This window comes from Phragmites australis, chromosome 2, assembly GCF_958298935.1.
Source record: "Phragmites australis chromosome 2, lpPhrAust1.1, whole genome shotgun sequence".
NCBI classification, from domain to species: domain Eukaryota; kingdom Viridiplantae; phylum Streptophyta; class Magnoliopsida; order Poales; family Poaceae; genus Phragmites; species Phragmites australis.
In genome coordinates this window covers 42,311,681-42,323,815 of record NC_084922.1, presented here as the reverse complement: position 1 = coordinate 42,323,815, position 12,135 = coordinate 42,311,681, and the positions used below count along the sequence as shown (strand labels likewise).

At 44.1% G+C, this 12,135-nt stretch overlaps 1 protein-coding gene across 3 annotated transcripts; it reads right to left on the bottom strand.

Moving 5' to 3' along the window:
* Nucleotides 1-111: 111 nt before the first annotated feature.
* On the bottom strand, nucleotides 112-7,010 carry LOC133908982 (probable ADP-ribosylation factor GTPase-activating protein AGD14). Of its 3 annotated transcripts, XM_062351235.1 has the most exons (13): nucleotides 6,601-7,009; nucleotides 5,818-5,879; nucleotides 5,292-5,379; nucleotides 5,144-5,205; nucleotides 4,954-5,047; nucleotides 4,325-4,756; nucleotides 3,263-4,216; nucleotides 3,048-3,179; nucleotides 2,857-2,973; nucleotides 2,280-2,360; nucleotides 1,015-1,144; nucleotides 898-937; nucleotides 112-828 (listed from the first exon to the last, which is right to left on the bottom strand). In XM_062351235.1, exons 1-13 carry the CDS (start codon nucleotides 6,694-6,696, stop codon nucleotides 780-782), a joined length of 2,337 nt encoding a protein of 778 aa, XP_062207219.1. In that variant the 5' UTR covers nucleotides 6,697-7,009; the 3' UTR covers nucleotides 112-779. The 3 variants fall into 3 exon arrangements, with proteins under 3 accessions (XP_062207219.1, XP_062207220.1, XP_062207221.1); XM_062351236.1 differs by lacking the exons at nucleotides 2,857-2,973; nucleotides 3,048-3,179 and having other exon boundaries at nucleotides 6,601-7,010; XM_062351237.1 differs by lacking the exons at nucleotides 5,292-5,379; nucleotides 5,818-5,879; nucleotides 6,601-7,009 and having other exon boundaries at nucleotides 4,989-5,047; nucleotides 5,144-5,211.
* Between the last annotated feature and the right edge of the window lie 5,125 nt (nucleotides 7,011-12,135).

The following is a 12,135-nucleotide window of genomic DNA, read 5'->3' as shown; positions in this document are numbered from 1 at the left end:
ACAAGCTGGGTTCGCTTTTGAAATTATAATCCAACATACTGGATTGGATATCAACCAACAAAACACAATTCTCAGGACATAGCTGTTATATGATCGATGGGTAGAGGAATATTGAACTTTGTAAATATACAATGCTATTAAACTGGGCATATAGCAATGAGATTAACTTTGTACATACAGCACATTAGCTTGGAAATGCTTACTCTTCTGCACAACAGGATGAAAATGCACGACAAATGTCCGAAGACGAAACAAAAAAGCCCAGATCCAATGTAACAAACATATAACTATCCTTGATTAACACGACATGCGACGGCAAATCGATCCTTTGATGAACCAGCGTAATTTTACTACTACCCACGATTAAGGACCGAAAGAATGGTAATGATCTAGTCGTTGATGGAAATGCCGTTCCTTTTCTGATTTTCTGATTGACAACAGGATTTAACAAGAAGACAAACCACGGGCATATGACAGAAACAGGTGAAAGCAAATTAGGATGTTTGAACAGCACTGCCTGCCAGAGACATCAGTGGAGAGGACAGCTTGCTTCGGGCAAAAATTCCAGCGCGCTTGTATTTCGACTTCTATGCTTTCTTTTCTCAAATACAAGGGGAGCGGAGACAATGAACATATTTACTTCTGGTTTCAGATTCCACGCACAAATACTTCAATGCATATAGTACACCCGATTATCCACTTGAGTTTCGAGCAGTGCCAACTGCCAGTTGCCTTCCTCTTCTGTCCAACACTATCAGCAACACATTCTTTACCAGCACTCACTCAAATGGATTTCTCGGTGGGAAAGGTCCTTGATGTGTCGAGTTCCTGTAACAGGGGATCATTTAGAAACTGATGTCTGTTACCAAGTATAAGTGGAGGTTTGAAGGAGCTTACAACATGTGTGAGTCTTGTCCCGCCATGTATGATAACCCTCCTGAATTAATAAGACAATCAATGATGCATAAACAATGATAGTTTCAGTGTTTCTGTGCTTGTGTACTTGAGGCATACCTTGAGGCATAGAAGGAATATATGGCAGAGTGGAATTCTGAGAATCCCACGGCTCAGTGAAGCTCCTAGAGTAATCGGTAGGAGCATGAAGATCTGGCAATGTCTCTTGTAGGGAGGTCAAATCCATGAACTGAAAGAAGGAATAAAATAGATTCAACAAATTACGAAGCAACAAAAGACAACAAAGATTTTGGCAACATGGAAACAACAGCACTCAAGTTAGAATGTCAAGAACAGAAGAATGTAAACGGACTCAAAATAGTCCTAGGATCTTATGTGGGCTAGTAATCACATTAAAAGAAAAGAACACAAGGTTTATGATCAGAAAAAAAATCCATGTTGTTTTCTGAATTGGTACTTTATACTAAAAACAGTCTAGAAGATTGCAAATATTTTCTTTTCTATTAGTTTCAACCAAAGTTGTTGGAGCCTAATTGGTATAACTCAGTATACCTCTTTAGAAATCTTGAAGATATAGAAAGCTGCTAAGAATAAATTGATTTCGGTGAAGTTGACCAGAGCTAATTACTATTGAATGCTGCCTCATTTGGCTGCAGAGAATCAAGGGTTTTTTCAAGAAAATCCTCAGGATAAATGTAGATGGAAGAAATGTCTGTGGTGGATATGGACTTGCTTAAGGAGAGAGCCATAACAAAAATGTTGCCCAATCTATTTTATTTTATAAATTAAAGGAGAGAGAGAGAGAGAGATTGTGGGGGAAAAGCATCCTCTCAGTATATTCTTAAGGAAGGATTCGAACCCAGGTGGGCTAGCACACCAATTGTGCTACCTTACTAGACCCCAAGAGTCTCCTCATTGCCTGCTTTACGACACTAGTTGCCACAAAGAAGTTTAGCGTTCAGAATTAGTCCTTGCTTTAGGAGGAGACTTTGGTCAAGGCTGTTAGGAGGTCAGATTTGTATCTCTTATAGTCTAGTTCTGTTTGAAGCATCATAAGCTGACTTCAGTTTTGTGAACACTTCTGTATAGTTTTCTTTTGTATTATCAATCACAACAATAACAACAACAAAGGCTTTCAGTCCCAAGCAAGTTGGGGTAGGCTAGAGACGAAAACCAACAAGATCCACAAAAGAGGATGAAAAAAGTTTAAAAAATAAAGGAAGGACCATCAATATTATCGTATATTCAGTAGGGCCACCAATACTGTTCTTCCAAAAAAGGGAAGGAGCTTATAAATAAGGAATACAATTACTAGCCCATGTTATAATTGGTATGACTGCAAAGCACAAAATAACAATAAATACCATGTTGTTGGCGTCAACATCAGATTCAAATGCCATGTCAAATGGATTTGTTGACCTTCCAGGATGAGACACCATGCCACCCTGAAATAAAATTCAAAAGAACTGTTAAAGAGGTAAATCCTTTTTTGACACTTGTGGGGTAAAGTAGCTTCATTTATCCAGTAGCTCCATGACAGTGCAATAAAGCAAAACAACATTGCCATTATTGCCCACACAAATATATTGTAAAAAGATATGAAAGTAGTTTTTGTAGATGAACGAAGTTGATAATAAGATAAAAGAACATGCAAGCAACAAAATGGCATACATGTAGAAGCACATAAGGGTGGTGCGTCCTTGTGGGCACCTTATAATACATAGTCAAACTCGAAATCATCTTAATGAATTGTTCCTTTTTTATGATAAGTTATAAAATTATGTCAAATAGACCTCAAGAAACCCACAAAAGAACACATTATATGTCAAACACATGACTGAATATGTCCATGCATGTTTGCTCCCAATCAAAATGAAACTAATGTGAAACAAGTAAGGAAGCTAGCGTAGGAAAGAATCTAAAATCATGGATAAAAGATACCAAATGGGGTTGAAGTGGTGCAGGAAACGAAGGCCCAGCCATGTCACCAGGTGAAACATTAAAGCCACAAAACATATCCCCAAGAGTTGACCTTTCAGGCTCGCCCCTAGCCAGAACCTAAAGAAAGATTCAAAATTTCAGTCTAGCCTTATTAGATATACTCTTTTGTTTTATAAAAAAAACTTATGTACCTGCGGAGTTCTAGATCCAACACATGGAGCACCAGGTGTTGTGAATTGATGAGGAGCCACTTGAGACATAGCGTTAAATGTGAACATATTATTTGATGTGCTCTGAGTAGATTCACCAAAGGCATTCCAAGACTACAAACAACCAGGAAAAACTCACTAAACATGTAAAGCTATAGCAAACCACTAACAGCCTCATATGTCAAATGGTAAATTACCTGAGAATTTTCTTTGGAGACAGAGATCTTCACTTCTTCAGCATTTAAACTCCAGTTATCCATCATCGCTGGAGCACTATGTGACCCACTGGCATTTGGTGGCGAAGTTGGCAATGTTGATCGATCAATTCCTTTAGCAATGCCATCAGTTGAAGGGAATGCAGCAGGCACCTGAGCTTGCACATTTGAAACGGACATCAGAGATCCAGGTTTTTGTGCGTCAATGAAAGCCCATCCTTCATTAGCAGGCAATGAAGCTGCTGATAGAATTTGCTGAACACTAGACATATGTGGTCGTTGTTGGTCAAAGCCAGCAAACAGATCTATTGGCGGAGGGGGTGCGGAAGTTGCCGGTTCCTGCAAAACTGACAAACTGAAGAGATCTTGGTGCAAAGGATGAGATGTGGTGAGCGCTTCTGCTGGAACAAATGATGGTGCCACAGCCTTCTGAACAACAACATTATGAGCAGGTTCTTTGGCAACATCAGAATGACTGCTTAAATCAACTGATTTATAACAAACTGATGACTGGTCGTTAAAGCTAGCAAACAGATCTATTGGTGCAGCAGAAGTGACAAGCTGTTGCACAGTAGATTGATCAAAGAGGTCAAGAGTTGTGAAAGTCATTGGTTGTGCTGGAACAGGCGATGTCACCACGGCTTCAATGTGAACCCCACCATGTTGCACAGGTTCCCTGGTGGGAGCAGTTTGGCTGCGTAAATCAGCAGGTTTCTGGGGTATCAAGTTGTGATCTGATGAATTCATAGTACTCTTGATGGGCAGCGAGGCATATGATTGTGTTGAATGAGACACAGGAGAAGCCACAGTCTGATGGTTTACAACAGAATGCACTGGCTTTTCTATAGGTGCATCAGGCAGGTAACCTGATTCAACTGATTTGTTAGACACTGAGCTACCATCAAATGATCCAAAACTTCCAGAAGAAGCTGTTCGCTGCACATGGAAAGAAGGCATAATTTGTATGTAATCCTCTTGGAAGAATTTATTAAGTCAAATGGCCATTTACTAGAAAGAGAAGATGTGAACAGAAGGATCAAAAACCTGTGAACATCGAACTCCATTGAAATCTATTTGTAAAGCTGCATTAGGGTATGTCTGGGATTGAAGATTTTCACCAGAGACATTTCTTGAATGGTGGACAGAAGGACTGCTGTACCCTGTCTCCTGCGAGCTAGGAGAAAGCACATCATTTCTAAAGTCACCGGTGCTTGAGGCTGAAAAGTCGGAAAACCTTGATCCAGAACTCTCATTAGCAAATCGGTCTTCATTCATCTGATCTCGCAAACGACCTGGACTGAATAGTAAGTTGCCAAGCTTCCCGTCGAAGAGCGCCCTATCTGAAGGCCTTCGAGCAAGCGTGTCAACTTGCTTACCATATCGTCTATCTTCATACTGAAAATCATAAGGTGGGCTTTGAGAGTATGAATGATAGGAGCTAGCTCTTCTCATGTCATTGTCATTGTTCTTCACACTCTGCCAAAAATATTGGAAACTACAGTTAAAACATATGCTTGGAAAAACTGAAAAAGTGTGCAGAATGAATATTAAGATTTAGCAAAGTTCATAGGTTAGACAAAGACAATACAATTACTTGTACATCCATATCAATGCTCACTAGACTTAGACAAAGGACAATACAACAGTAGTCACAAGACACATGAACTCATTACCTTACTATCTGCGGCTGGTTTGTTAGAGGACTCACCAGCATACTTCTTGTCCACATAAACAGCCCTGATAAATTCCCTTATCCTATCCGGATTGCTGAAGGAAAACACAGAGGCAATACAAAATATAACATTCTTCGAAGAACATAAAACAGAAGTAACCATAAAAACTCTAGAATGAAACAAAACTCACGTATTGACAGGCAACCTCATTCGTTGCCAATCCCAGTCCTTTAGGTAGATGTCACGTGCTCGCTGCAGTCATGACCTCAATTTTAAGTCATAAAAGCTGAACAGAGTGCTCTAGAGGTAACAAGATAGAACAGGTGCGTGCTTTTTACCTGGTTACCACCCTGTTCAAGAGCTCGCACTTCTTGGGTAGTAAATTTGGACATCGACACCGACTTAACACGGTGAGTGAACTCACGGCTGCATATCACACCACAAGATGTTAAAATGGTAATATCAAGTAAAGACAGTAGGATTACAAAGAGTAGTAAACAAGCATAGCCTAACAATGCAATAGAACTTGATTATCTGTTTCTCCAAGGGAAAACTGGTTGTATGTACAAGCAAAATATCAAAGAGTAAAGTTCTAGGACAGCAAGATCGAAAATTCCAAATGGAATAAGATTAGCTGGAATATACTGTGATCTTAACTGATAAATGTTTTTTTATAGGCAACAGACCACACCATTTCCTTTCTCCTTTTTAGGCTCATTCTTATTATATGCCTTGTTTGAAGCATAGAATACCACATAACACATCTTCTAGCAAAAGTCAATACTGAATAGAACTAATATGTGAACTACAAGATAAAAAGAGGAAGGAAAGCAGCTGAAAACCGGTAGGGAACAAGATACTCACTGAATTCCACTGCATGACAAGCATACGAAGGTCCAGAAATTGGTACATAAATATTGTGGTCCCTGAAACGAAACAAAAGGTAATTGTGTGATTCGAGTAAAGTCAAGAGAATGATATCTAACATCACTTGGACAGGGAACTGAAACAAAATGTGGCACTGATTATATTTTGTGCAGAACAGCAAAGGTAGGTTTCAACAACAGTTAGAGAATGGAAGAACCCATTCTACTCCCTCACTAAATAGCATAAAACTGATGAAAGCAACACGAAGTGCACTTACTGACATGCAAAGTACTAAAAGTTCAGCAGTTCAGTCAATAAGCAACTTCATGGTAAAATACAAACAGCAGCTATAGATAAAAGTAATGAAATCAATAAGTAGCTCTAAATGAATCAATGTACTATGAATCAACAGACTAATCCAGCAATAGTAACGGCAGCAACATTTAGGAGTTTCCCAATCTAAAGTAACCTAGGGACTACCTCCCCTACTGATCAAACCACCAAGGATCAAAGGTAATAGCAATGAATTCATCATGATCAGATATTGGAAACAAAGGATCAATCATTATCATCATTTAACCAACAACTGCAGCTTAAACACACGGACCAACGAGCCAAAGTTCACAGCAAACTCAATAAACTTCTGCAAATCTGAGCTAATTGCCTAACATTCCAATCAACAGGCCAATTCCACTGCCTCCCATGCAACGATCCACGAAGCGAAACAGAACAGACGCACCGATTAGCTTAGCAACGAAGCAAACAGGCGACAGACGTTACCACACTATTGCAATTGATGCACTTGCGGTTGGGCGGCAGCTTCATGAGGCCGCGGATGATCTTCTCGTTCCTCTCCTCCTCCCTCCGGCTCCCCATCCCCACCGGAGAAAGCAAAAATCCCCCTAAAAAAAATCGAAGGATTCACCCGAAAGGCCGACCGAAACTCTTAACGGCCTCGGTCCGAAATTGGCGAGCCCTAGCTCGATTGGAGCCGCGATTTGGGCGTTGATGGGGGATTGGAGGGGTCGGCGGCTAGGGTTTAGTGGAGGGGGAGGAGGAGGCGAAGAATGGGAATGACGGCGACGGCGAGCTCCTTCGAGAGAGGGAGAGATGGAAATGGGAGAAGGGAAGGCGAAGCGAGAAAAAATAAAGGCTTTGGGGATTAGTGGCTCTGGCTGCAAGCCGACGGGTCCGGGAGTTTTTTTTAACTTGGGAAAAGGTTTTAACGGCGTCGTGACTAGGAAGGGCAACACACCAATCCTTACCGGTTAATGCTTCTCCGTCCCTATTCTTCTTTAGCTATACAAGAAATTCTCTCATTTTTATTCCTACAGAAATTTTCCAGAGATCAAGTCCTAATAAAAATATAAAAATAAATTATAATTAATTATTTTTATATATTAACAACTTGCTCATAGTATAAATAAGTAATTTATTGATATATAAAAATAATTAATATATGATATGTTAAATATCCTAGATTAGAAAAAATATAAGAGTAATATATTATTTTCCATATGTAATATAATGTTTGTATATTTATATACTAAAAATATATGTATACACATGTGATATTGAGAATATAACGGAAAGTGATGACAGGAAGCATATTTCCATCTCGTTCCCGTATAAATTTATGAAGATTAATTTTTTTCAGACTCATCTCTAATAGAAAAATTCCCTATAAGTTAGGGAGTAACAAAACCCGTTAGACCAACCCTAAGGGTTTCCCCTCCCGGGCGCCGTTCCCTTCGCGATGCGAAAACGAGCTCGACAGAAACCAAATTCGCGTTCCAACGCGTTCCCGCCGCAATGCGGTGCGGGACGGAACCCTTCGCGGAGACGGCGAGCGCGGAAGGGTCCGGACGTTGGGCTCGCGCTCTCGGGCGGAAGACGAGGAAACGAGGCGGCAGTGCATGCAAGGGCGACTGGCTCCCGGAGGATACATCCTGCGCGCATTGAGGGAAGCGGGGACTTGCACGGAGGTGGCACGTCGGCGACGACTACAAGCTACAGGAGGTACAAATTTCTCGGCACACTCTTGCGGATCTGAGTGTGTGAAAGTTCAAACACAGATCTGGTGAAAGGTGGGGCGGTGGCCTGTCGTGCGGGGTAAGGGGCCATGCGGCGCTAGCGGTGAGGGGGGTAGGGGAGGCGAGGGCTCCACTGGTATTGCTTTAGTTCCGGTTCTGGCATCCGTCTTGGGTAGGGAATGTTCCCACGCCCGGTTCTGGCATCGCCTTCGTCCCGGTTGGTCGGCCTGGGCCAGCTGGGTGGGCGTCGCCACCGTGTGACGGCGGCCTCGGCAAGTAGGGTCACTTGGCTTGCATGCTCATGGAATCCCCTGCTCCATGTTGTAGATGGACTCTATAGCGCTTGCTGCGCTTGTGTCGATGATGCAAGACCATGTGCAGGAGGCGGCTACCGCGTTGAAGAAGATTGTGAATGACAACTTGAGTCCGAACAGCACCCCTGCTGTTGTGGACCTGAACATGACACTGCTAGAGGTTTACGCCATTGTGGCGAATTTGGGGCAGCTTATTTTCCAAGTGGAGGATGCACTGCGCGGTACTGTCGTGCCCAACCATGTTGCTTTGCCAGACAGTAGCAGCGTGGCCGTTGAAGATGAAGCATCGGGATCCATGGACAATGACGGCAACGATATCCTTCTTTCTAAATGGAGCTTGGATGAGGTTCTGTGTTCCAGTACAGAGGATACCGTGTCGATTGAATCGGATCGTTCATGGAGGCTGTAATCAGGTCGAGTGTTTGGTAGTACAAGTGTGAAATGGTGTCGATTAGTGGAGAAGAGGCCGTTTGATATTTTGGAAGTGCAGTTGTGGTGTGAAATGGTGTCGATTAGTGGAGAACAGGCCTTTTGATATTATTGTTGCGATGCCTGTATGCTTTTTTTGGTTAATGTAGTTGGTTTAGTATGCAATGTATGAGTTGGTTTAGTATGCAATGTATGAACTACGAAGCTGCATGCAATGTATGAACTATGAATTGGGCATGTGTTATGATTTATCTTGTGTTGCAAACCTGAACTGATCTAGTGTAGGTCTCCCGCTGTTATCAGTTTGAAAGGGCACTCAAAGTGTTAAGACCATAATGCAGGAAAGTATCATGTTGCAGCTATATAGATATCTTCAGAGGGCGGTGTATTTAGATAGCTTCATCATGGAAGTATGTAGATAGCTTCGAAAAGCAGTGTATATAAGAATGTTATTAGTTTGAAAGGTGCACTGAACTGTATCAACAACTAGTGAGTTTGATAGTGAATAAGATCAAGTAATCAGTTTGAATTGGCACTAAAATGCACTGCAGTATCACTGCATTAGTGGCACTGAGTAGTTGTGCTTTGACAATAGGAAATTGAGATAATGTGTGGCATGTAGTGTGAACTATGTGTATCATTTTAGGTCTGAAATAGTTTGCTTAAATGATGTTACAGATGATTTTTTTTTACAAGTCGATGTAAAGAATAGTGGGTCCCCTCGCAGGCGGACCCACGCCAGTAAGGTATCAGCAGGTGCTACATGCCACGTTTGTTCGGAACCGTGGCCACCCCGCGCGACCAGCCAGCGATCGCGTGACTCGCCAGCGACCACGCAACCAGGCTCTCCGACCAAGCTCCGCGACCAGTCCCCAGGTCGCAGGAGCAAACCCCGCGACCAGTCTTCCCTGGTCGCGGGACAGGTACGTGTCTAAATAGTCTAATCATAATAAATGCTTTTTCACTCGAGTGTTTCCCTTCCACAGGTCCTCTTTCTGGTCGACCGAGGCGTGGTCGGTGCAGAGTTGCCGTGTCCCATCCCATAGCATTTAATAATGCTACGGGACGACCTGACAGGCATGTCAAGAGGTTTTTTTCAGGTGCGCAGGGCAGCGCGTGGGAACAGGACAGGGCAGTCCGGGCAACTGGAATGACGCAGGCGGTGGAGCGATGGAATAGGCTCTGTAGCGCCGTAGAGCAATGTGATACGTCTGCTCTAATTAATGATGGGCCTAGGTGAGAAGCTTTAGTTAGGCCTGGGTATATGTCTTGACTCACGCGTAAATCATCTCTCCCTCTGATATATAAAGGGAGGAGTACCAGGCTTGTAAAGGGATTGGACTCGGAAGAGAAGAAGGTTAAGCAAGAATATCATCTGTCACCAACTTAGACCACAAGAAAAAAATACATATGATGTAGGGCTATTACCCTAAGAGGACCTGAACCTGGATAACCTCGGTGTTCTTAAGTTGCACATACACAAACAAATTCAGTAGGCACTCCCCGAACAAAGATCACACACCCGCTGTCCAACATACCCCAGAATCACTATCAGGGATTTACCCTCGACATGGGGCATGCTAGGTAGGGGGGCGCGTTTTCGAGTTCGGGATTCAAGTTGCTGTGAAGTGTTCTTCGTTGGGTATGACCCAAACGGAGCTGATATGTCCCAAACTTAGGACATCGGATCAGGATCCGAAGGCTTCGGGAGGCAGCAGAGGCATCCATGCTCTCGGTGCCAAGGAGAGCTCACGGACCGCAAGCTCTGGGGGAACTCGCTTCTTCGGTGGCAGCCTCACCCGGAAGAGTGCTCACCGCACCGGGACTGCCAACCCCCAGCCCCATGACGTGAACCGAAACCATCGAGCATGTATGATTCGATCCGGCAAAAGAATATCGGGGAACTAATCGTGTGTGTCGTTTCTCTAAGCAGGTTCAACCCAAGGACGAACAGAAGGGTCTACACCTCGAACTTTTGGCATGAGTAACGACCACTCCCCGTAAGATACTAGTAAGGAAGGCAGCTTACCAGAATCTTAAAAAGGTAACCCTATCTCTTCCCGATGCTGATCACCCTTCGATCAGAAGGGGGAATCCTTGTCCTACCTTGCAGGAGTTCAAAGGGTCACAAACGAGGTACTGGTCGCTAAGTGAGACATTGCTTTCCCCCGCCCAGGAAGGAGCGGGTACATGACCATGCATCATCAAGTACATGGTTCAATTCTATTTTTTCCAGTTATTAAATACGAAGTGGAGTATGAGGGCCTATTAACCGGAGCACGAGCATCACCCACGCGGGGAAAAACGCGTACTAGCGATGAGGGACTCGCTACTAGGTGTAACCCCGTTGCCAAGGGGTTTTCAGTACTCAGAACGAACGATGACGACATACCTCTCCGAAGTGAGAAAGCTAGAGCAACGCTCCACCGATCGGGAAGTCACATATCCCTCGTAAGGATTTCTTCCCTGGCTGATGGACTGGCCCGTCTAGCCTCTTCTTGTGAACCTGTCCCGGTCAGAGTCTTTGAGAAAAATACTCACACGGCCACCCGTTGCGGTCTCAGGCTGACACGGAAGGGATGCTCCGCTTGAAAACAGAACACCAGAGGTAACACCTTTGGAGGAAACGCCTCCCTCGATGTCGTCAACCTTGGGTGGCCAACATGTGGTCGCCCTACTCGATTCGGGTACGATCTGGATGGATCAGATCTCGGACTGCCTTCAGAATTAAGCAACCCCTGACGATGATGTGTCAGTAGAAAAGGTCACGCGAGCTAACCGCGAGAATCCTTCTTGGTAGAGGGACGCCTCTACCACCAAGAGATCAACGACCCTTTAATGAAATACATCGCTCAGGATGGGGGGAGCACAACGCTCCCTAACATACTCGGAGGCAGACGTGGAGGCCAGACCTCCCACCGCCCTCCAGGATGCTCACGAGCAATTGAAAAGGTGCGAGTCGTGCCAGCACCACGACCAGAATACCAACCTACCTACCAACCCGGGCACTGCAAACCTTACCACTCTCTCGGCTTTTCGCTATTTGGGGGCTGACGTTGTGGGACCGTTCTCTAAAGCCCCAGGCAGTCCTAAATTCCTAACCTCCGGCACGGTTGTGACCACCACGCGTGAAACTGATCGTAGGTCACTGGAGACCTCCAGTTTCCCGGCCTCACGCGATAGGGTTTTCTGTGGTGGTCGGTCGCCGATCATACAGCTCGCGGAGCGCCAGCTCTGTGTATGAGGCTGCTCGGAGACGATCCTGTTTGCCTATTTTTCAGGACCTTCCAGACGAGCGTGGACATGACTTGTAAGTTTTTCCAAATAAAAGTAATTGAACTCTTTATGTTGTAGGACTCCATGGACAAACGTAGTCTCCCGCCAATTTCAAGATTTGTTTAGCCCGTCGCTCATGTTGATGGGACGAGATCCAATGCTAACCCGCTCGCATGATGATAGGGTAAGGGCGCCCGAGGGTTAACAACCACAAGGCCGCAAGTCCTAAATCGGATTGAGTGCTGGTCGCCACCGAAAGGCTT

What these genes read in the sequence shown, in the direction of transcription:
- LOC133908982 (XM_062351235.1), bottom strand. Translation starts at nt 6,696, where the DNA reads ATGGGGAGCCGGAGGGAGGAGGAGAGGAACGAGAAGATCATCCGCGGC. An exon ending in ATGGAGTTCGATGTTCACAG is followed by an intron (nt 4,217 to 4,324) that starts GTTTTTGATCCT and finishes TTCCATGTGCAG; the next exon opens with CGAACAGCTTCTTCTGGAAG. An exon ending in GGACAAGACTCACACATGTT is followed by an intron (nt 829 to 897) that starts GTAAGCTCCTTC and finishes CCCCTGTTACAG; the next exon opens with GAACTCGACACATCAAGGAC.